The sequence below is a fragment of the Mustela lutreola genome, chromosome 8, assembly GCF_030435805.1.
Source record: "Mustela lutreola isolate mMusLut2 chromosome 8, mMusLut2.pri, whole genome shotgun sequence".
NCBI classification, from domain to species: domain Eukaryota; kingdom Metazoa; phylum Chordata; class Mammalia; order Carnivora; family Mustelidae; genus Mustela; species Mustela lutreola.
Genome location: NC_081297.1, coordinates 57,549,089 through 57,572,027, shown reverse-complemented (window position 1 = coordinate 57,572,027; position 22,939 = coordinate 57,549,089). Strand labels below are relative to the sequence as shown.

The following is a 22,939-nucleotide window of genomic DNA, read 5'->3' as shown; positions in this document are numbered from 1 at the left end:
GTTTACTCAGCCCTACTTTTCTTTGCTGAAGACAAGCAAAGCACACAGTCCTTTTCATTGAAAGCTTTTACTAGGGATCTCTTTACAGGACAACCCACCGGGAATAAGAAAAAAAAAAACCAGAAAACCCACGTTTGCGAAAAAGCCTTACTGATGTGCCTCATGAGGTGGAACACTGAAACTCCCGTATGTTTCAGAACTCTTACTCTTGAAAAAGTCTGTATGAACACTTCCCTTGGTTGCCATCAAAGCCTATTGTTGGAACAACAGTGCCATCTTCAGTGGAGTCTGGCTTCTAGACTGGGAGGCTGTGAACGGATGATCTCTCCGGACTCCGCTGCCCAGTTAGCCCCCGCTTGTTGCACCCTTGGTCTCCTACCACAGCGCTCTTGCCCCTCCCCGACCCCCAACATCAGAGGATGATTGGACCGGCTGAGCCGGTCCCGCCGGCCGCTCTGGGGATCTGGGGAAGGGCGCACCCAGCCTCCCCGCCCTGACTGTAGTCACTCCCCAATCGCCGAGGCTCCACCCTGCTCCACCCTGCGGGGCTGCCTCTACTCTCCTGGCCCCGCCGTAGCTCCGCCCCTTCTCCCTTTAGCCCGCCCCTCCCTATTACGGGTTCTAGCTCAGTGCTCCTGGTGTGGTTTTTCCGGGAGAGACCACGCTTCCCCTCAGGCTCGCCAACGGCTCCGCCTTCCTGCCGGAGCCTGACCCTTCCCAGCGTGCTCGGCGACTCCGGCGTGCGAGGCCCTTGGAGGGCAAGGCCCTAGGGCCTGGCTGAGGGGCGCGAAAGGCGGGCTGGGAATTGTAGTTCAAAAGTCGGCAAGGTCGGCTAGAGGCGGGGTGTAGAAAGGACTCGTCGTCCCAGCGTGCCTTGTGCTTCAGCCCGCGCGCTCTCAGCTTCTCGCTCTCGCCCGCCCGCCTGCTCCCCTGCTAGATCGCGCTTTTGCTCGCGCTCTCCTCGCGGATCGAAGGGGCTCTAGCCACAGCCTGCGGCTGGAAGGGAGGCAGAGGCGGCGGCTCAGGGGAAACGAGGTTGCAGTGGTGGTGGTGGTGGTGGGAAGATGTCGGGCGAGGACGAGCAGCAGGAGCAAACTATTGCCGAGGACCTGGTCGTGACCAAGTATAAGATGGGGGGCGACATCGCCAACCGTGAGTGCGGGCCTTGGGGGTCCGGGGATCGAGGCTGAGAGGGGGAGGCAAGGGGGACGGGGCTGGGCTGGCTCCGGAGGGGCTGGAGCGGTGGGGTCATGCAGAGTGAGGTACTGAGGGCCCCTCTCCGGTCCGCTGGGGGTGGCGTGGTGGGAAGACTCCTTGTTGCGCCTGGGACCTGAGCCGCCAGGCCTGGGCTGGAGTCTGGGGAGGTGCGGGCCCGCTACCGGGAAGAGCGCAGAGCGAGGGCCCCCAGCCGTCTCGGACCTTAGGCCGTTAATCAGGAGTCAGGGTGCATCTTAAGCCCCTCACCCCTAGCTCCGGATCCCTGCCTTCTCTGGTTCTGGCAGCGGCAAGGCCACCTCGAAAAGGAAGCGCCCAGCTGTTGGCGACGGAAGTGCCCCTCTATTTTGTTTTGGCTCCGCGGCGTCAGGGGCCCAGCCGGCACGTGTCGCCGGGTTCCCATGCGGATCGCCGGCTCTCTTCTTCCGCTACCGTCCCTGACACCAGCTTCCTTACCACGTGCTTTACTGGAGTCTTGCGTTTTTTACTTGAACTCCTTAGCTGGTGGGGCTCCCTTCTACCCTTGGGCCAGCTCAGGGACCGTTGGAGGGAACTCCTGGAGATCTAACACAGCTCTTGAAGATCTATCTGGCTTTCCTTGAAGTTACTCATTACTACCAACTATCTGTGCAGATAGCCTTAGTTAGCCATCAAATTTGATTGTTCTCTGGGGCTTGTCAATTCTAGGAGTGTTTTGAGGTTCTCACCTCAACTAGGCAGTCTTGTGAATAGTACTGAAGGGGGGGGGGGCTACTGATTTTAGGGTCTCAGAAGTCATCCTCATTAGGACTGTGCTCTGACCTTAGCAGCTGCCTGCCGATCTAGGCAGATGTCTTACTTTCTATTTTCTCTCTCTCCAGTTCACCTTTTCACTTTAATACCCAGTTAGGAAGACAGAAAATGGTGGGGTTTGGGCTTTTAAATGGTTTTGACAGTAAAGATAGGTATTTAGGATCCCTTTAGTCCTATGGCTTAAAACCTGAGCCTTTCACACTTCCAAAGATTCACCAAAACCTAGATGACAAAAATCAAACCTGTAGTTCAGGATAGGCCATGGAGAGGAGGACATCCACTGAACAGAACAATGTTTTATAACATAATGGGCATTTAGTGTAGTACCCCCGCTTTGGGATGCTTTTTAGTATTAGTGGCTTGAATTAGAAAACAATGTTTTCCCTTGCAACTTACAACTCCAGGGCACTTGTGATCCCAGATACCAGTTTGAAACTTTTTTTGGGTCTTAACACCTCTTTGAGATGTGCTAAGATCTGTAAGCCATGAGCCTGTTGAAGCCCAGGAAACTTAGATTAAGTCCCCTTGGTTTATATACTGGTTGATGAGGAAATAAATTTACACAGATTGAGATTACTAACATCTAATTGGAGTGTCTGAGAATGGAAGAAGGTAGCATTTAACAATGCATCAGCTTCGAGTCAGCATTTCTGTGTCTACCTTCCTGTTGTTCCTGACGCCTATAAATTTCTTCTAGTCTGCTTTGCAACATATGTTGGTTACCTTGGTGAGCACCCCCTTGAACTTCGTAACTGTCTTACCACGCTGCAGGGATCTTTGGAAGGTCTCCCTTGACTGGGGAGACAGATGGTGTTTATCCAGTTGTCACATTCTATAGGGAGGGAAGGGTGTGTTAATTTATTATTTTAGGAAAAGGAAGGTAGAAATTTAGTGATCATCGGTAGGTATATTCCAAGAGGCAAAACTTGTTCACTCTTTCAACCTTTGGGCAATGGCACTAGGGAATATTAGAAGCTCTAACTTTAGGTATTGTTTGGATGGTAACTTAGACAACACATGCAGGGCTGACATGGTGGGATTCTGTCCCCAGGGGTACTTCGGTCTTTGGTGGAAGCATCCTGCTCAGGTGTGTCGGTACTGAGCCTGTGTGAGAAAGGTGATGCCATGATTATGGAAGAGACAGGGAAAATTTTCAAGAAAGAAAAAGAAATGAAAAAAGGTAAAAAAAAAAAATCCCTCACTAATTCCCCATTTGACCCTTATTCAGTCCTGTTTGTTTTATTGTAATGCTATAACCCCTGCCCGAGCTTTGGTTGAGATATTCGGAAGTTTGGAATGGCAGGTGGGATACAAGCAGTTTCCTACCCAATCCAAACTGATTAACCAGGCAAGACCCTGAAGAAAATCCTTCCATTTTTCTGAGGGGCAGCAGGACTCCAAGAGAGATTGGGCGAGAGAGACAGCAAGGCAGTAAGGCTGATGATTGTCTCTTTACAGGTATTGCCTTTCCCACCAGCATTTCAGTAAATAACTGTGTATGTCACTTCTCCCCTTTGAAGAGCGACCAGGACTATATTCTCAAGGAAGGTGACTTGGTAAAAATGTAAGCTTAAGCCATTTTAGAGCACTTATCTTTTTCCTAAGCATTTGCGTAGTGCCAGTTGCTAATACTGTGCTCTGCTCTTGCCTTTTAGTGATCTTGGGGTCCATGTGGATGGCTTCATCGCTAATGTGGCTCACACTTTTGTGGTTGACGTAGCTCAGGTAGGTGGCCTGCTTTGAACCCTTCCACCTGTGGAGAATGGGGGAGAATAGCTGCTGCTTGCTTCTTATTCCCACCCCCTACCACCAAATACGTCTTGAGAGAGTCCCTAGAGAAATAAAAGGAGAAAAGTGTTTTCTCTCCCACTCATTGGCTAGCCTTGCATAGTGACCAGTTGAGATAAAGTGCTTTCCTGATTGCATTTCCTTATCCACAGGGGACCCAAGTAACAGGGCGGAAAGCAGATGTCATTAAGGCAGCTCACCTTTGTGCTGAAGCTGCCCTGCGCCTGGTCAAACCTGGAAACCAGGTAAGCTGTTTAGTCCCAGCTCCAAAGATGATAGAGCTAAAGATGCATTAGTCATCTATAGCTGTTCTCTTGAATCTGAGTTGCTAGCTTCTCCTGCAGCTCCCTTATAAAGCAGCTTTTTTTTTTTTTTTTTTTTAAAGTAAGCTGTATACCCAAGGTGGGTCTTGAATTCACAGCCTGAGATCAAGAGTCGCCTGCTCTGCTGAGTGACCCAGCCAGGCACCCCTGATACAAACAGCTCTTTAAAGTTCGTTGTATCTTGGGGCACTTGGGTGGCTCAGTGAGTTAGGCCTCTGCCTTTGGCTCAGGTCATGATCTCAGGGTCCTGGGATCAAGTTCCGCATTTGGAGGGGGGGGGCTCTTCTCAGCAGGGAGCCTGCTCCCCGCTCCCCCCTGCCACGCCTGCCTCTCTGCCTACTTGTGATATCTCTCTCTCTCTGTGTCAAATAAATAAATCTTTATTTTTTTTTGTTAGTTGTATCTTAGAATGGGATTTCTGAAAGAGAAGAGACAGTTGACTAAACAGCAGTTAACTCTGAGTGCCTATCATAGATAAGTTCCATGCTTGGTGTATAGGAATATATGGTCCTTTCTTTATGGAGCCTAGAGATCCTTCCTTATTCATGTTTTGGATGTGCATCTTTTTCTAAAATAGTTTGAAGTATATCACAGTAAAACACATGGAAAAAAGAAAAAGTCTTTTTTACCCCTTTTCCAAGTAACTTAATTATTTAACTGATCTCTGTACCCACCGTGGGGCTCAAACTCACATCCCTAGGATCAAGAGTGATCCTTCCAACTAAGTCAGTTAGGTACACCCCCCCACCCCCCCGCCAAAAAAAACTCAACTTTAAAAACTTATAAGACAGAAATCATCATACCAGTAGACTGGTGGCAGAGAGGAGCCAAAAGTTAGTTCTGTGCCTTGCAAGACAATATTAGGAAGCCCAACAATTAGGAACTGTCATGAGTTAATACAATTTTACATTTAGATTATGAGTGGAGATATTTTTTCTAGCATTTCATTCTTCAGGGTCCTGTTCAGTACCTAAAGCTTCCTCCCTTTTTTCCCCATGCTCTCTTGTTCTTCATCCTTTTAATCAGTTTGTACCTTATCCCCGTCGTTACTCAGTTGCATCATTTTTACTTAAACCTCTGTCTTGGTTTCCTTATAATGGTACCTACTTCATACAGCTGTTATGAAGCACTTGAAGAGTGCCTGGCACATAGTAAGCACTTGTGTTGGCTATAATTACTTTGCACATTGATTTTTTTTTTTCTTTATATACTAACTACTGTGTTTCTCCCCTAGAAGGTAGTGTCGTATAGTGGCTATTGTATAGTTAGGACATAGATCAGAATTCTGGGTTCTTGCCCTGTTGCCACCCCTTACTGTTTAAAAATTACTTTGAGGGGAGCGCCTGGGTGGCTCAATGTGTTAAGACTGCCTTCGGCTTGGGTCATGGTCCCAGGGTCCTAGGATCGAGCCCCGCATTGGGCTCTCTGCTCGGCTGAGAGCCTGCTTCCTCCTCTCTCTGCCTGCCTCTCTGCCTACTTGTGATCTCTGTCTGTCAAATAAATAAATAAAATTAAAAAAAATAATAATAACTTTAAGGGCACCTCGGTGGCTCAGTTGGTTGGGCGAATGCCTTCGGCTCAGGTCATGATCCTGGAGTCCCGGGATCGAGTCCCTCATTGAGCTGTCTGCGTGGCGGGGAGTCTGCTTTTCCTTCTGACCCTTCCACTTCTCATGCTTGCTCTCTCTCAATGTCTCTCAAATAAATAAAAATAAATAAAGTTTCATCCCTTTGTCATACATACATCTCCTTCTTTAAAAAATAAATAAATAGGGGTGCCTGGGTGGCTCAGTCCTGGGATCAAGCCCCGCATCGGGCTCCCTGATCGTCAGGAGGCCTGCTTCTCCCTCTCCTACTCCCCCTGCTTGTATTCCCTCTCTTGCTGTGTTTCTCTCTGTCAAATAAATAAATAAAGTCTAATACATAAATAAATAGATAAATAAATAAAAATAGCTTTGAATTCTGATTTCCTCATCTACAAAAAAGGAAAAATAAAATTGTCCCTTATTATCACAGCGTTGTTGTGACAATTGAGATGAGCCTTATAAAGTACCTAACACATAGTTTAATAATAGTAGTTTTGTTTTTCATTTTGTTTAATGAAACAAATGAAATAGCTTAGATGGGGATCAGATCATATTCGAAAGAGGTAAAAAAGGGATAATCAGAGCTTGTTGTCCCCCTCTAAACAGAGATCTTGGAATAAACACTGGATTTGTCAGATTTATCATTAGAAAACCTGAGTTTTTTCCAGTTTCTTTCAGTTAACTGGCTTACCCCTGGGCAGATCTCTTAACTTTTCTGAGCCTCAGTTTCTATATCTTCTAAATTGGGATATGGGATATGGATCTACCCTATCCACTTTTAAGAATTGTTTAGTTAGACCATCTTTTTGAAAGCACTTTGTAAAATGATAAGCAGACATGTGGTATTGTTAGGTAGTAAGGGTAATAGGGCTATGAAATGAAAAACCAGTAAGAATCATTGCTCTTGATGGAGGATATGGGGATTCTTAGTTCTTTTATCCTTTTCATTTGCATGGTAGAGAACTTTTTGGCCCCTCATACGTATCTCACCTGTTATTTGATCTTGTACTTCTAGAACACACAAGTGACAGAAGCCTGGAACAAGGTTGCCCACTCGTTTAATTGCACACCAATAGAAGGTGAGACCTCACATAACAGGGTTGTGGGTCTAAGTGCTTTAGTAGAATTAAGGATTTTGTTCCTTTGAGGACCCATCCTGGCTCTAGCACAGTCTAAGCCAAAACCCTTACTACCCCGAGTTTTCATAACCAGGCATTTTCCCTTCATTGCCTGCTCCATCAAATGATGTAGGTGGGTGGATTTGGAAACCTTTTGGGATTCTAGATGGCTTTGCCTGTCTACAGGTATGTTGTCTCATCAGTTGAAGCAGCATGTCATCGATGGAGAGAAAACAATTATCCAGAATCCCACAGACCAGCAGAAGTAGGTGCCAGTTCCACCCTTCACCTTCCCTCCGTCTGACACTACTCATAGTGTTTTCTTCCATACTCCCAGCCTCATTGTGTCTGCCTTCTACTTCAAACTCCAGGAACTACTCATTGTTTTTATGATTCCCTTTTTATTTCTTTTAGGAAGGACCATGAAAAAGCTGAATTTGAGGTACATGAAGTATATGCTGTGGATGTTCTTGTCAGCTCAGGAGAGGGCAAGGTGAGGAGAGGTTGCCAGAGCTAGCAAAGAGGGGTGACTGAGTGTGTATCCTGAGAGCACCAGCCCAAACATGACCTAACTTATTACTCTTTTAGGCAAAGGACGCGGGACAGAGAACCACCATTTACAAACGAGACCCTTCTAAACAGTATGGCCTGAAAATGAAAACTTCACGTGCCTTCTTCAGTGAGGTTGAAAGGCGTTTTGATGCCATGCCATTTACTTTAAGGTACTACAGCCTCACTTAGCAAGAACAGGACTTGGAACCGGTCTGACTCATAGACCACACACCCAGGAACACTGTTCCTTCTCCCAGCACACCCCCTCCCACCCTGCCCCTGCCTAGACTTGTAGCTCCAGCCTGCATGCACGCCTTCTCTCCCTCTCCCCATTGCCCTCTCATTGAAGGTAATGGGAAAGAGTGATCCTGAGCATGATTGCTGCCTGAGGGTAGGAGCTATTTAAAGCCATGAGGAAAATGCTAAGACTTGGTGGGGGTAAGGAGACCTGAATTTGTCTTCCCCCACCAGAGCATTTGAAGACGAGAAGAAGGCCCGGATGGGTGTGGTGGAGTGCGCCAAACATGAACTGCTGCAGCCATTTAATGTTCTCTATGAGAAGGAGGGTGAGTTCTGAGAGCTTTGCTTAGGAGCCCCTGGTTAGGGTCCCCTCCCTCTAGCTTACAGAAAAGAGTATGACGAGGGGGCATTTTACCAAAACACTTCCTTTCTCCTTTAGGTGAATTTGTTGCCCAGTTTAAATTTACAGTCCTGCTCATGCCCAATGGCCCCATGCGGATAACCAGTGGTCCCTTTGAACCTGACCTCTACAAGTCTGAGATGGAGGTCCAAGATGCAGAACTAAAGGTCAGTGTGTGATGGAAAGTGTGAGCACATGGCACCTGTCCTGGGAGTGAGGGTGAGGTGTCAACAAAGTCCTGAAAAGAGGTGTGATACTGAGAGTGACACTTCGTGTTTCCTCTGCATTGCTCAGAATTTGTTATCCTTCTTCCTCCTCTTGTCCAGGCCCTCCTCCAGAGTTCTGCAAGTCGGAAAACCCAGAAAAAGAAAAAAAAGAAGGTATGTTTTGATCTTTGCTGTCTGGCATGATGAACCTGGTTCCTCTTTAGTCTACCTTCCTGGCTTGTGGTGGGCACACATATTTCTGTATAACCTTATTGCCTCCCTTCCCCCTCCTCCCACCTCAGCCCTGACCTAGAGCATTAGTATATTTTTGTCTTTGGTCTCCCAGATACTATTGCAAGTAGCTGAGAACTGAGAAGTCTTCCTCTCCTTTCCATGAATATAGGCCTCCAAGACTGCAGAGAATGCCACCAGTGGGGAAACATTAGAAGAGAATGAAGCTGGGGACTGAGGTGGGTCCCATCTCCCCAGCTTGCTGCTCCTGCCTCATCCCCCTCCCACCACACCCCAGGCTCTGTGAAGTGCAGTTCGTCTTCTCCACCCAGGACCGCCAACAGAGCAGGGTCTCCCTGCCCCCATCCCTGTCCCCACCCCAACCCCTTCCAACAACAACCAGCTCCAACTGACTCTGGTCTTGGGAGGCCAGGCTTCCCAACCACTGAAGACTACTTTAAATAGAAAAGAGAAATTGAATAATAAAATCAGGAGTCAAAATTCATCGTCTTCAAGCCCCTCTTTCTAGCCTTTTTCTACTACTCTCTGCTTGGTCAAGGTTTATGGCCCTACACCAGAACAGGGAGAAGGCTAAAGTAGCCACCACCACTAAAAATTCAGCTGAAATTTTTTTATACCACTTTGGTATCAGCATTTTCCCATCTGTGGGGCTTGTTCCTCTCTTTTCCCACTCTCCCCAGGTATTTTATCAGGCCTCAAAATAGAGAGGAGCTATATTCCTCAGATTGTTTTTATTCACATGCGGCAGATTCCTTTTGTGATCCAGACTGTCTGGTTAGGCCCCTCTCATTTTTAGGAGCCGGAGCCTGCATTTACCAAGGGATTCTCATCTGTCAAATGGATCCTCATTTGTAAATCTCCTTAGTCATTTTTGTTCCACAGGACCTTTTTTTTTTTTTTTTTTTTTTTGTCTTCACAAAGCTGTAAAGGAGTAATCCATCTCAACCTTGTCCATTTCTTTGGAGTCAGTGGGGTGGTGCATTCCCCTGCTCCATTTTAGAAACCTGGGCTGGAAGCTCAACTGTGGTTTTGTTCCCTGTTTGAAATATTTTGACCTCCCTCCCTGAAAGAAAGACCAGGAACCGGAGGAGCAGACTGACTGAAGAGACAACTCCTAGCTTTTTGAAGCTGTGGACTTGGATTGGATGAATTGCTAGGGGTTTGGAGAGAAAGGTGATGGATTTCAGTACCTCTGGCATGTTGTCCCAGGGAACTAGGGCTCCCGCTAACTTATGAGGTTTTTAAACATGTTGAAAATGACATGGCATTAAAATAAATTTGGATTTGCTCATAATCATGTGCCTTTGTATGCTGCTCTTATTTAATGGGAGGTGGGGGAAATGTTAGTTGATGTGATGGCCATTTGGAACTAGTTCTACATTCCCATATTCTGCCTTTCTAAAATGAGAGATAGTGTGGGTTGGGAAAAACCTAAATCCTGGGTTTTCTGAATGAAGACAGTACATTTTTTATGAAAGTTTCTGAATTTTTCTAAAGTCTTTTTTTTTAAGATTTTATTTATTTATTTGACAGAGAGATCACAAGTAGGCAGTGAAGCAGGCAGAGAGAGTAGGGAGTAAGCAGGCTCCCTGCTGAGCAGAGAGCTCCACGCAGGGCTTCATCCCAGGACCCTGAGATCATGACCTGAGTGGAAGGCAGAGGCTTTAACAACTGAGCTACCCAGGTGTCCCTAGAGTAACCTTGTTGGTGACAGTTTGGGATAAGGTGTACTGCAAAAAATAAAGCACTGTCTACAAATGTTTATTTTGATTTAGGAAGCCAGGAAGAATGCCTTTACTAGTATTCAATTTTTCAGGGCCAGTCTGAGATGGATAATTTATTAGGCTATCTTAGATGTGAAACATTGCTGACCAGGATATCCTATAGTAAACAAAACTGGACATAGCTCCCTTCATAAGAGCTTATAGGCTGCAGTCAACCCCTGAACAATAGCATTTTTGACTTCCCAAAGCTTAATAAAGCCTGCTCTTGACCAGAAGCTATATGATAACAGTTCATTAGCACATTTCACACGTTATATGCATTATATACTCCATTACAGAGCTAGGAAAGCGAGAAAATCTAGAGAAAATGCATTTACATTATTGTGTGTATGGGCGCCTGGGTGGCTCAGTGGGTTAAGCCTCTGCCTGCAGCTCAGGTCATGATCCCAGAGTCCTGAGATGGAGCCCTGCATCATATCACTCACACACAAAGAAACACACACCCACTCTGCTCAGCAGGGAGTCTGCTTCTCTCTCTCTGCCTGCCTCTCTGCCTACTTGTGATCTCTATCAAGTAACTAAATAAAATCTTTTTTTAAAAGGTTTACAGTATTTTGTGTAGAAACTACACAGGTACCTGTACCAATGGCAGTCAAACCTGTGTTCAAGTGTCAACTGTAGTAGCCAATCAACAGGTGAAATCCTGGTGAACTTGATATAATGTTGCTGGGTTTTTTTATTCTCAAAAATTTTTCATCATCTGTATATGTGCTGCCGAAGCAAGCACAATTTTTCATATTCTGATGGTGACAATACTAGAACTACTTAAAATCTTGGAACATGAGCCCTAAGTGTTAAAAACAAGAAACGTTTTTTCCCAGAGTTAAAAAGGTGAGGTGTTACTGTATAAATTATAAAGGGAAATTATGGAAAAAAGATGATCACAAACAGCCTTACAGTCTCTTACTATAGAAGTAAGGTGGGGGTGGGGGGCTCCTGGGTGGCTCAGTCGTTGAGCGTCTGCCTTCAGCTCAGGCCAGGATCCTGGTGTCCTGGAATGGAGTCCCGCACCAGGTTCTCTGCTCTCTCTGCCCCACTCCCCCTGCTTGTGTTCCGTCTGTTTCTCTCTTTGACAAAATCTTTGGGGGTTTTCTTAATATATTTAAAGATTTTATTTATTTATTTGACAGACAGAGACCACAAGTAGGCAGAGAGGCAGGCAGGCGGGTGGCGGGGGTGGGGTGGGATGGGGGGGGAGCAGGCTCCCCGCTGAGCAGAGAGCCTGATTGGGGGGGCTCAACCCCACGACCCTGAGATCAAGACCCGAGCTGAAGGCAGAGGCTTAACCAACTGAGCCACCCAGGTACCCCTAATCTTTGTTTTTTTTTTTTTTTTTTTTTTTATTTATTAGAGCGAGAGAGGGAACACAAGCAGGGGGAGTGGGAGAGGGAGAAACAGGCTCACCGCTGAGAGAGGAGCCTGATGCAGGGTTCGATTCCAGGACCCCAGGATCATGGTCTGAGCTGAAGGCAGACACTCAACGACTGAGCCACCCAGGCAGCCCGATAAATAAAATCTTACAAAGAAAAAAGATGAAGTCTGTATGGTATGGGGTTCTTTTTCATCCTTCCTAAGTCAAGTTTCCCTACAGCAAAAACTATGGGTACGTTTTCCGAGTGCTTTTGACCTGACCATACCTTGTGACTGGAAGTTCTCTAACAGCAAACATTCTCACTCTAGAGAAGACAGCTGATCTAGCTTCCTCTGTCCATTGATTTGATCTTCACCCCGAGGTAGAGGGAAAGTCACGGAAGTATTTTCTGAACAAGATGCATTGTGCCCAGGAACCTTGTGACATTCAGCCTCAGGTATTGTGGGGAAAGACCTTACGGAGTTGACAAGGAAAAAGCGTTGATCTAAATGACAAAGGTCTCTTTTTGTAGTATGAAGGCTTTCTCGACTCCCCACTTTACATCCTCCCAAGTAATCTTAGGACCTTCGTAAGTTCCGTGATAGAATCTCCCTAAAGCAATTTAGAAAACACACCAGTAAAACAAATTGGGAATTTTTGTAGACTCCGCACCTATCCATAATAAAATGGAGGGTATCCCGCGAAACTCTAACTCCCATGAAGCAGTGAGGGGGAAGGCGGAAGTCGCTATCGTATGCTCGTCCGCACGTCTCGGTCCCATATTGGAAATATGTGCTCATGTTGAAATAATACAATGTCCTCACAATAAAACTGGGCGAGGGGAATTTTGTAACGCAAATAAAATGTTTCCAAGAGAACTGCTAACGCAATCACTTAATCCGGCACCTGAAAGGCCACTGTTACTCTACTTCGGCAGCCCCGCCCCTCGAAGGAAGATCTAAACAGCGGAAGTGACGACACAGCTCTCCGTTAAATAGCTGGAGGCGGGCCGCCGCCGCTCTCTCGGCCTTAGCGCCATCTTCTTGGGTAAGTGTTGTTTGTTCCTGTGTTGGCATTCCGTGCACAATCCATTAACATCTGATCTCTACATTTGCCATCATTACAGCAAACTAACTGTACCCTTTTTCTCTTTACCTGTAGAAACCTCTGCACCATGAGAGCCAAGGTAAGCAGTTCCTGGCAGTAAGCTGAGGCAGTAGCGATGGGTGATGGGTGGAGGGATAGCCAGGCAAGAGAAGTCCGCCATGGTTCCGAGCCGCTGGGTTCTCAAGGGTGCCCAAGAGCTAGTAGGGGAGGAAAAATAATTGGGGAGAAGCAGAGGAGGGCAGTAAGTACTGTGGGTAGAGGGGGCGGGAGTAGAAAAGCGCACGCAAGATTCAGGTTTATATCCGCAGGTGAGAGTGGAAGTCCAAATTGATAGGGTTACTGCGACTAAGCTCTCCTACTTAGGAACCCGCAAGGTTTTAAATAATGTCCTTCACACCCCTGCCTAGACCTGTACTAAAGCTAATCTCTTGTTTTATTCACTGCGTCTGGTTATGATCGATTGCCAGTGGAGGAAGAAGCGAATGCGCAGGTATGTTAAGACTTGACCGTCCGAAACAGGAAAAGGGAAGTGTAGCGTGCCTTGGACAAGACGTGGGAGGAGTATTTGGTTTAGAAATATAAAAGAACTTAGGTGAAAAACAATTCTAAGTATTGACTTTACTAGTACGGGATTGAACACAATAAAGATGGTAGGACCGAAGTGCTCGTTTGTTTTGCTACCCCAGGTATCTGATGCACATTTTTAGGATGGGAGGGAAAGACTGAATTTGGGTTTGTGGGCAGGAGATGTATTTCCGTGTCTACTTTTCAGGCTGAAGCGTAAAAGAAGAAAGATGAGGCAGAGGTCCAAGTAAACCGCTAGCTTGTGCACCGGTGGAGCCACAGAAGCAGAAATATGGAAAGCCAGAGGCCAGGGACGCTGTTACCAATTGTTGGGCTGCATGCCTACTCTCGAGCTTGATTCAATGGATCTAGACCATCCATCGCCGTCTGATCGCAGCTACCACCTTTGAGAGACCCGCCTTGTTCATACCAAAACCGACTCTTTTGGCCCTTTGCCCTGGACCTGTGACTTTTCGGGACTGTTTTCATTTGTGGCTGAATGTAACACGTGTACAATAAATCATCTCTTCTGCTGTCTTAGCTGAAGGAAAAAAATGGTTTTGTCTGATACGTGGTTTTTATGGTTCCATTGGCTGGGGTTCTGGATCACTGGAGCAGATCTTGAATACCCTGTGCTGTAGAGTGTCACGCCACATGGGCTACAGCCGGGTTGTGAATCCGGCCCTGGCCAACCGGCCCCACGGCTCTCGGAGCTACATAACTGGGTGGCCCTTCCCGTATTAGGGTAGTACACGCAAGGGGACGGGTTTCAACCTGCTTCGCGACCAAGTTAGGGGCAAACGACGATCCCTCCCCAACTCTTGTCAGAACCTCGGTTACTAAGTTACCGCTTTGGGGGTCTTACTGTGCTGCTGGGTTGGGTTGCTATGGTGACACGCAAAGCTTGCTGGGAACTTCCTGCGGCTAGTCGCTAGCCGCACAAGTACTTTGCGTACCATAGAGTAGTTCCGGGTCTGTAGCTAGAGCGTCATTTCTTCCGCAGGAAGCGGAAGGGCGATAGGGTAGGCGGCTCTTTGTCGAAGCTACAGGACCGGCAGGCGGCAGCAGCAACTACGGCGGCGGCGGCAGGTGAGGGAGGCGGGAGACTTAGGTGGAGGCCGCGCCCGGAGGGGAGGAGTCGGGGCCGGCCCAGCAGCTGGGCTCGACCGGGCTACACAAGGCCCCCCAGGACCGAGCTGTTTCTTTCTCACGCCCCAGGGCCGAACCCTTTTTCTGACTGACCCTGCTTCGCGAGCAAACGCCAGCTTCGTGACGTCACAGCCCTGCCCATCCCCGCAGCTTGATGTCACCTGGAGTCCCCCCTTCCCGCTTCACTTATGCTTCCTTAATGTCTTCTTCGTCTGGTTCACGGCTGAGCGCCGGTCGCACTGCACAGAACCTGGCAAACTAGAAGACTTGCTGTGGGAAACTCCTAGGACTTTCCCCCCAAACTCTGGGGGGGAAGCGTCATAATCACCGTCTCCAAGTCTAATCAGCCATCCCATTGCACTGTCAGTTGCTGCCCTCGCACGGCTCCCCATTCGTAGTGAATTAACTTCAAGCCTAGGCCGGGCTCTGATCCCCACATCTTCCTTCATCTTGAGGCAGGGCACCTCTCACCTTTTGGTCACCCAGGGCTGGTTTTCCAACCCATTCTCCTAGGCTCTCCAGATTAGTTCTGTCTTATTCTTCTTACTGACAACTTCTCCCTTTGACAGGTGAAGTTCAGCTTGAACTCGCAGGAAACCTTGGAAGTGTTCAGAGCTCTTGCCATTTTGTCAAACTTCTTTATTTTAACGTCTTATAGTTCTCTGTTCTTACCCCTTCTCCCACCCAAGTCTCTCGTTTTTTATTCCTGTTCAGAACCCAGCAGTGATGTGGAGGTGGAGAACCACAGGAGCCCCGGACTTCACCTGAGCTACCTCAGGTATTGAACTATCCTGGGAGAGTTGGGTGGGGAGGAGTATTATATCTGATTATCAGCCTCTGGTGGGAGCTGCAGCATGGTTCAGACTCAGAGAGATGGTATTTATTTTTTTACCAGGTCCTTTCACTTTTAGTAAAAGTTTGATTCTTCCTTAATATCCTTCTTTTTTCCTTGGTTGTTTCGATTTGGGGACTACATCCTTTTGGAGGAAGAGGATCCCTCTTCTTTTACAGATTTACCTGTAATTCTGGTCTCTGATCTGGTTGGTTTATTTTAGGAAGGTTTAAAGGCAAAGTCAAGGCAATGGAAAAGGTGGTTGGGGGGAGATGAAGACCAAAGAAACCAGTAAAGATTTCCTTATACTCAAGTGGAAACAGTATGAAGTTTTCCTATTTGAACAGCAGGGGGAGCCTGATCACTGCCTTAGAAAGGCTTATGAGGTCAGACACGTGGTGGCAGGGACTCCTAGTCTTTTTGGGGGTGGGGAGAGGGGAGGGCTCGAACCAGGGCAGTGGACTGACATTCCAGAGCTCTCTTGGGAAAGAGGAGACTTAAAAAGCTTTTATAGAGTCTATAAATAAAGAGGATCTTTATGGGGTGAGGAATGGTGTGGTTTGATGTCAGTGGGATCTAATGGGGAATGAAAGGGGTGTGTAGAATGGAAAAGAAAGGTCACTGGTTCTTGTGAAATTAACTCCTTCCTCCCACCTTGGTCTTACCGCAGATGGTTTTGTCCTTTGGGGGTCTAGAAGCGGAGATTCCAGCTGTAGAACTCTTACCCTGAAATGGAGTAGAGGGGGGTGACCACATGGATTGAGAACAGTGGTGAGCTGGGAGGGAATACTAAAAAATGATAGATTTAGGGACTGCCCTCAAGCTGGTGACACCAGTCTCTTAGGACTTCCTGGGGTGTAGAGATCTGATACTTCACAGTGCCCTCATGTAAAAGAGGGGTTAAAAGAAGTTTTGTCTGCAGTGCCCCATTATCCAGAGCCCTAGTAAGCTCACCAACCCATCTTGGCCACTTCCCAGTCTCCTCCTAACCTATTGAGACACTGAGACAGCAGTTTTAATTTCACTTTCTCAACTTTAATAAGGTCAGCTCGGAAGGGGAAATAAAACCCAACACTCTTTTCTCCTTGCCCCCTCTTTGGCCTAACATCATTGGTGGGATGAGGTGGCTTCACCCCAGCTCCCTCCCTCCCCACCCCATTAGCCAGGCTAGTGTGAATCATTCTGAACCAGACCAGGTGCACAAGGGCCTGGGCGGGACTTCTGACAAGCCAGCCAGTCCAGCCAGAATTCTCATCCCTTAGATTTTCCACCTCCAAAGCCATTGCCCCTCTGGCCTGCTTTTTGCTGGACTGCCTGCTCTATAGCTGGGAAGAATGTGGCCTCTCTGGAAGATTCCTGTTTGACACGGTTCTCCTCTTTCCTAGTGGTCACCAAGGGTGGCAAGAAAAAGAAGAAAGCCCTGAGTTGGGGGGGACCAGGATGCCTGACCGGGACAGCTATGCCAACGGCACTGGGAGCAGCAGTGGAGGCCCTGGAGGCGGTGGCAGTGAGGAGGCCAGTGGGGCAGGGGCAGGCAGTGGCGGGGCCAGCTCAGATGCCATCTGTAGAGACTTCCTAAGGAATGTGTGCAAGCGAGGCAAGCGTTGCCGCTATCGTCATCCAGACATGAGTGAGGTATCCAACTTGGGGGTGAGCAAAAATGAGTTCATCTTCTGCCATGACTTCCAGAACAAGGAGTGTAGCCGTCCAAACTGCCGATTCATCCATGGCTCCAAGGAGGATGAGGATGGTTATAAGAAGACAGGAGAGCTTCCCCCTCGGCTGAGGCAGAAAGTGGCAGCGGGCTTGGGCCTTTCACCGGCTGACCTGCCCAATGGCAAGGAGGAGGTCCCTATCTGCCGTGACTTTCTCAAGGGTGACTGCCAGAGAGGAGCCAAGTGCAAGTTCCGCCACCTGCAACGGGATTTTGAATTTGACGCTCGGGGTGGAGGAGGCAGCGGTGGCGGTGGCTCAGCAGGCCCGGTACCCCCAGGACGACGTCATGACCTCTATGATATCTACGACCTCCCTGACAGGGGCTTTGAGGACCACGAGCCAGGCCCCAAGCGCCGGCGAGGTGGATGCTGCCCCCCAGATGGCCCCCATTTTGAATCCTATGAATATAGTCTGGCTGCACCGAGAGGCGTGGAGTGCAGGCTGCTGGAGGAGGAGAATGCCATGCTCAGGAAGCGGGTGGAGGAGCTAAAGAAGCAGGTCAGCAACCTGCTGGCCACCAATGAGGTACTGCTGGAACAAAATGCCCAGTTCCGCAATCAGGCCAAGGTCATGACCCTGAGCTCTACTGCACCAGCGACGGAGCAGACTCTGGCCCCCACCGTGGGCACTGTTGCCACTTTTAACCATGGCATTGCCCAGACTCACACTACTCTCAGCAGCCAGGCTCTACAGCCTCGCCCTGTATCCCAGCAAGAACTGGTGGCCCCCACTGGAGCTCCAGCTGCTCCCCCAACTAATGCTGCACCTCCTGCTGCTCCACCACCCCCACCCCCACACTTGAACCCAGAGATCACGCCATTGTCGGCTGCTCTGGCTCAAACAATTGCCCAGGGGATGGCACCCCCACCTGTCTCCATGGCTCCCGTGGCTGTATCTGTGGCTCCTGTGGCCCCTGTGGCTGTATCGATGGCCCAGCCCTTGGCGGGAATCACGATGAGCCACACCACCACTCCCATGGTGACTTACCCCATCGCTTCCCAGAGCATGCGTATCACAGCCATGCCACACTGAGGGGGCTAATGGACACTCCCGGGGTATAGCCTCCCAGGGCTGCGGTCGAGGGGCCCTTACCCGCTCGCCTAGCCCTCCCAGGCCCTGTGTGAAGGGCTCACTTAAGAACTAGGATGAGAGACTACAAGGAGTTTGCTTTTTGAGAAGGGATTGGGCTGGTCTGTTTTCTCTCACCTCCCTTTTATGAGGGTCCTCTTGTCCATCTTCCTTCAAGCCTCACAGAGGGGGCCTTGCGTAGGAATGCAAACTGAAGCCAGCAGAGAGGAAGGACTGACCGAGGGGCTGTATGTCCCCTGATGGGAAGATGGGGACATCCTGGTCTTGTCCTCTCTTCTGCATAGCACAGGTTTCAGCACTGGCTTTGTAAGAAAACAAAAAACAAAAAACCCTGCCTAGAGGGAAAGCCAGGAAAGATTGGGAAGCGGGTGGCCAGGAGAGAAGGCCTGATCGGAGCCTTTAGACAATTGGAGGCCTAGCGGAGTTGGACAATACAGGAACTGTTCCTGGTCCCATGGGAAGGTGGGGACCATAGTACTCCAGCCCAGAGACAAGGGGAGCTTTTCTTACCTTGGCTTGGCCTGGAAATCCATAGGGCAGGGCCCACCACTTTCCAAAGAAATAAAAAAAGAATTATTTTTAACAAATGGAGGCAGTGAAAACTTGCTTAGATATTCTGTATGGAAGATAGGAGCGGTAAATAGATCTCATGCCAAAATGGGATAAAGACCCCCCACCCTCACATAGTTTGGGTAAGGTTTGACTGAGGTCAGGTGAAGGGTAGAGACCCAGAATAAGACCAAATGGGGCTTTGTGGGGTAAAAACACTGGAGCCACCCAGTCTAGTTTAAAAATAGTCCCATCTGTTTCTGGTTTCTATCTGCATGTACTACTCCCAGGATACCTTAGTAACCAGGGCTCCTGGGGTCATTTAGGGGGGCAGGTACTAAGGAGGGTGGCTGTGCTGGGAAATGGCAGTGGGCTATGTATTGACAGATCCTTTCCTTATTCAAACAGTATGGCAGGTGGCAGTTGCTCTCTGAGTTGTTGATGGCAGTTAATATCCCCCATCCCTTCCTCAGTTACAATGCCTTAAGCCTTTAAGGCTTGGGAGGTGCTAGGAAAAGGAAAGTTCTTCTGGGGACACGAGCCTCGGTGTTCATCTCTTCCCGCTGCCTCCAAAAAGAACCACAGAGGTTTTAAATCCATTTTTAAGAGTCAGTAAGGCCAGGGACCCCCAGAGCCAATCCTCAGTTCCTCCTGAGCTCATGGTTGATGTAGGGGAAACAACTCAGGTGTCTGATGGGACAGTGGATTTGGGGTAGAGAAAGTGATCCTGAGTTGTGCTTCCCCCATTGTATCTCCTGCTACCTCTTGCTTTCTTGTCTGGTTGATCACTCAGGTTACACCTGGGGTTGGAGATGGTGGGCTAAGTCAAGGTTGGTCATAAAAAAAGAAAAATGGCCTAAAGACTAAAAGTGGTCAAATACTGAAATACTGTTTGTGGACTTTAGAAACCACACGTTGATAAGCTTAATGTTGATTTTTTTTTTTTTGGCACAATTTTGGATTATTAAAAGAGATGGTTTATAAACATTTAGAGACAAATGTGATCATAGATACCAACATGAGTTCATCCCAGCCAAATCCTGACTGTTTTCTTTTTGCTGAGTATCTCTAAAGAGGTAGTTGGGAAACTATAGACATTGTATGTTCTTTATTAACATAAGACCAGCTAAAGGCCACCAGGAATACACCTATAGCCAAATAAGCTGGGGTTAATGCTCACTGGAGTAGTGGAGAAAACATGGCACATGGGATCCATGGTGTGTCCTAGCAAGGGGCCATTAGAGAGGACTTTGAGGACTTGGACTTTGGTTGAGTGATTTGGGGAAAGGTTCAAGGGAGTGGGGCTTCACTCTGGATTGGGTGCTATCAGGGAAGCAGGGACACTTCTGTGATTGGGTATCTTTTTTTTTTTTTTTAGGGATTTTATTTATTTATTTGACAGATCACAAGTAGGCAGAGGGGCAGGCAGAGAGAGAGGAGGAAGCAGGTTCCCTGCTGAGCAGAGAGCCCGATGCGGGGCATGACCCTGGAATCACCACCTGAGCCAAAGGCAGAGGCTTTAACCCACTGAGCCACCCAGGCACCCCTGTGATTGGGTATCTTTATCTTATCCAGGAGAAGGGCAGACTAGAGTGAAGCTGAAGTTGGTGACAAAGCAGCAGTCACTCATTAGCTGGGAAAGGGGGATGGTTGCTATTTCATGATTTGCACACTGACCGTATTTCGTATTTAAACAATTGTGAAATACGATCTTGCTTTTTGCTTCACTTCATCACAGTCACTGAGTTCCTTTGTGTGACATTGGTGTTTTGTGAGATTGTGTCCAGTAGGAGAACACCATTTCCCAGCAGTGACCCCAGCTCAGCCACTAACAGATCCGAAGCCCTGTCGTGCCAAGCCAGTTCCCAGATGGCAGGGCTGCTGTCCTGCTTCTCACCTAAGTCATTGTGGATAAGAGAATAATCATGACTCAGTTAATAGTCGAGTTTGGTGGAGTCAAAACTCAACATCTATGCCTAGTAAATGTTGATTAGTGCATTTTGTTAGAGAAACCTCTAGTCCTCTAGTCTCTAGTGATATACCCAAGAGCTATGTTCTGTTTTTAAAAAAAGAAAGGAAAGAAAAACTTGTGTAAAAATACAAGAAGCCCTATTATCAACAGTAACACAAGGAAGTACCAAGTACTCCTGAAAGTGCTGTAACGTGGATTCACTGAATTAATCCAAGAGATCAGTCTGGATCATTTGGATTCACCCTCTCCCTAAAAAATTGCTTGAGCCCACCCAAGGAAGAAATGCAGAGAACTGTATTAGCAGTAATTCACATGAAAACAGCACAGTACTTCCAGCTGATTACAAAAACAAGTCCTTCTCAGTCCTTCTAGTAGGCGATTCATATATATTAAGAGTCTGCTATATTCTAGGCACCTCTTGAGGAGCTCCATAAGGGTAACAGAACTGGAGTAATGCATTGTAAATAGAGCAGTTCTACCATGCCTGAGTAGCACCACTCCTAAATATTCTGTGTTCTAAATGTAATTTTTAAAGAGGCCCATTGATAAACCAGTGAGGTAGCAGGGGGAAAAAAGGGAAAAGACTGAGGGAAGACCTAATAGACATCTTCAAATATTTGAAGACCTCCCCAAAATTTCCTGTCTTGCTGCACAAGAGATAAACGGAGTTCCAGAAGACTAGTTATGTACTTAATAATATAAGCCAAGGCACTGTGCTAACACTTCACGTGCATCGTCTCACCGACAGTGGGTAGTATTCTCGAACCTGTTTTGTAGAGGAGAGAGCAGGCATACTGAGAGTCAGCTACCCAGGATTCTGCAACTAGTAAGGTTTGGAGCCAGGAGTTTATTCAAGGAGTCTTGACTCCAGACTTGACAGAAAATTCTAACGATAGAACTACTTTGCAGTAACTTTTGAGGAATAATAGAGGAAATTTCCTCAAATCTCGTTGTCCCTTCCATCTTGAGGAGAGAGCAAAGACTAGGTTACCACGTGTAACCCTCTGCTTCCCCTAGAACATAAACGAAGTTTCCATACAGATGCAGATTGCAAATCCAGGAAGTTTCAGCGTTTTCCTCACTTACTTCTCTAATATAATGGCCATGCTCCCCGCCCCCCATTACTTATTTACTGCTTATCGCCACCAGGTGGCACCTGGACAGCAGAATTGTCTCCGGGCAGGGACCCACCCTGTTTACTTCTGGTCCCTGCATTGCAGCTGCTGATCCTGTGGCTGCTGGGCCCCAGCTGGGAAGAGCTCTTCCTGAGGATGGGCTTTTGTCTTCCAGAGACCATCTTTAGTAGAAGGGTCTGATGATCGAGATAGGGTGAGAAAGTGGAGAAGCTTGGAAAGGAAACCCCATTGGTGGTGCTCTCCACCCCTAGTGAAGTGACCTGCTCCTTCTACTCTAGTACTTGACACATTTAAGTTTACAGAGAGGTTTCCCTCTAAGGAGGCTCCTTCATTTTCCTGCTGTAGTTCTGCTTCATCAGTTGATGAGCAGGTCACCCTTACCTCTTCCAAACTCGATGAGCTCCTTCCCACCTGCTTACCTCTGAGAACAGGGAAGATGTACACAGAGGATAGAAAGCTGTTCCCTATGTAGTTCTGCACACTGAAGGAAGCGCTCTAGATACTGTTAGCCTCAGGGAAGTAGAAAAGGGGAAGTGGGGAAAATTTAAGATTAAGGGGGTAAGGGGGTACGGCTGATCAGGGCTAGGTTTTGAACAGTGAAACAGTCTGATGAAATCTGTGCCCTGCAGAAGCAGATAATATTTATCAGCTGCAGATCTGGACTCTCCACCAATCAACCCTACTTCCCCTGCTGCACCAAACAGAAACACAAGCCCCACACAGAGTGCATTAAAAGATAATTGTTTTATGACCAACTCTTCCCTCCTGGGCTTCCAGTTTAGTTTCTAAGTCCCTGGACAACACTGGTAAGTGCAGTTAACTAGTAACAGTAGTTATCAGTATAACCTGCACTTCTCCCTTCTTAAACTTACACAGCACAACATGGAATTGCAGTAGTTCTCCATCTGACTGTATTCCGAACTTTTCCTTCTAACTCAGGCAAATAAGAAACAGAATTGTCTCATTACTCTTGTTTTCTCATTTTAATGTTCTAGCAGTTCCTCAGGGTCAGAAAATTCTTGGAAAATGTAATCAAACCCGTTGCAGCTGAGGCGCCCCCCTCCCCCCACCTTTTCCAAGCCAATTTAATTTGTCTTCTATGATAGAAATAACTACGTCTTGGAGAGTTCTAAAAAAAAAATAATAATAATAAAGCCTCACTTCCTAGTCATGCTATCTCTCTCTCCTCTTCCCTGAAGGCTGGATAATCTCAACTCTG

At 47.6% G+C, this 22,939-nt stretch overlaps 2 protein-coding genes across 3 annotated transcripts; both read left to right on the top strand.

Moving 5' to 3' along the window:
* Window positions 1–774: 774 nt before the first annotated feature.
* PA2G4 (proliferation-associated 2G4) lies at window positions 775–9,765 on the top strand. Its single transcript, XM_059185012.1, has 13 exons — window positions 775–1,152; window positions 3,059–3,187; window positions 3,466–3,571; window positions 3,663–3,732; window positions 3,948–4,040; window positions 6,719–6,782; window positions 7,008–7,086; window positions 7,236–7,314; window positions 7,410–7,543; window positions 7,845–7,939; window positions 8,053–8,180; window positions 8,340–8,393; window positions 8,623–9,765. Exons 1-13 carry the CDS (start codon window positions 1,065–1,067, stop codon window positions 8,686–8,688), a joined length of 1,185 nt encoding a protein of 394 aa, XP_059040995.1. The 5' UTR covers window positions 775–1,064; the 3' UTR covers window positions 8,689–9,765.
* Window positions 9,766–12,665: 2,900 nt separating this feature from the next.
* Window positions 12,666–19,599, top strand: ZC3H10 (zinc finger CCCH-type containing 10). Of its 2 annotated transcripts, XR_009356657.1 has the most exons (5): window positions 12,666–12,792; window positions 13,181–13,203; window positions 13,486–14,366; window positions 15,141–15,204; window positions 16,948–16,962. XR_009356657.1 is itself a non-coding variant. In XM_059185010.1 (3 exons), the coding sequence occupies exon 3, from the start codon at window positions 16,699–16,701 to the stop codon at window positions 18,004–18,006; it is 1,308 nt and encodes a 435-aa protein (XP_059040993.1). In that variant the 5' UTR covers window positions 14,266–14,366; window positions 15,141–15,204; window positions 16,644–16,698; the 3' UTR covers window positions 18,007–19,599. The 2 variants fall into 2 exon arrangements, 1 of the variants encoding a protein (XP_059040993.1); XM_059185010.1 differs by lacking the exons at window positions 12,666–12,792; window positions 13,181–13,203 and having other exon boundaries at window positions 14,266–14,366; window positions 16,644–19,599.
* Window positions 19,600–22,939: the final 3,340 nt, after the last annotated feature.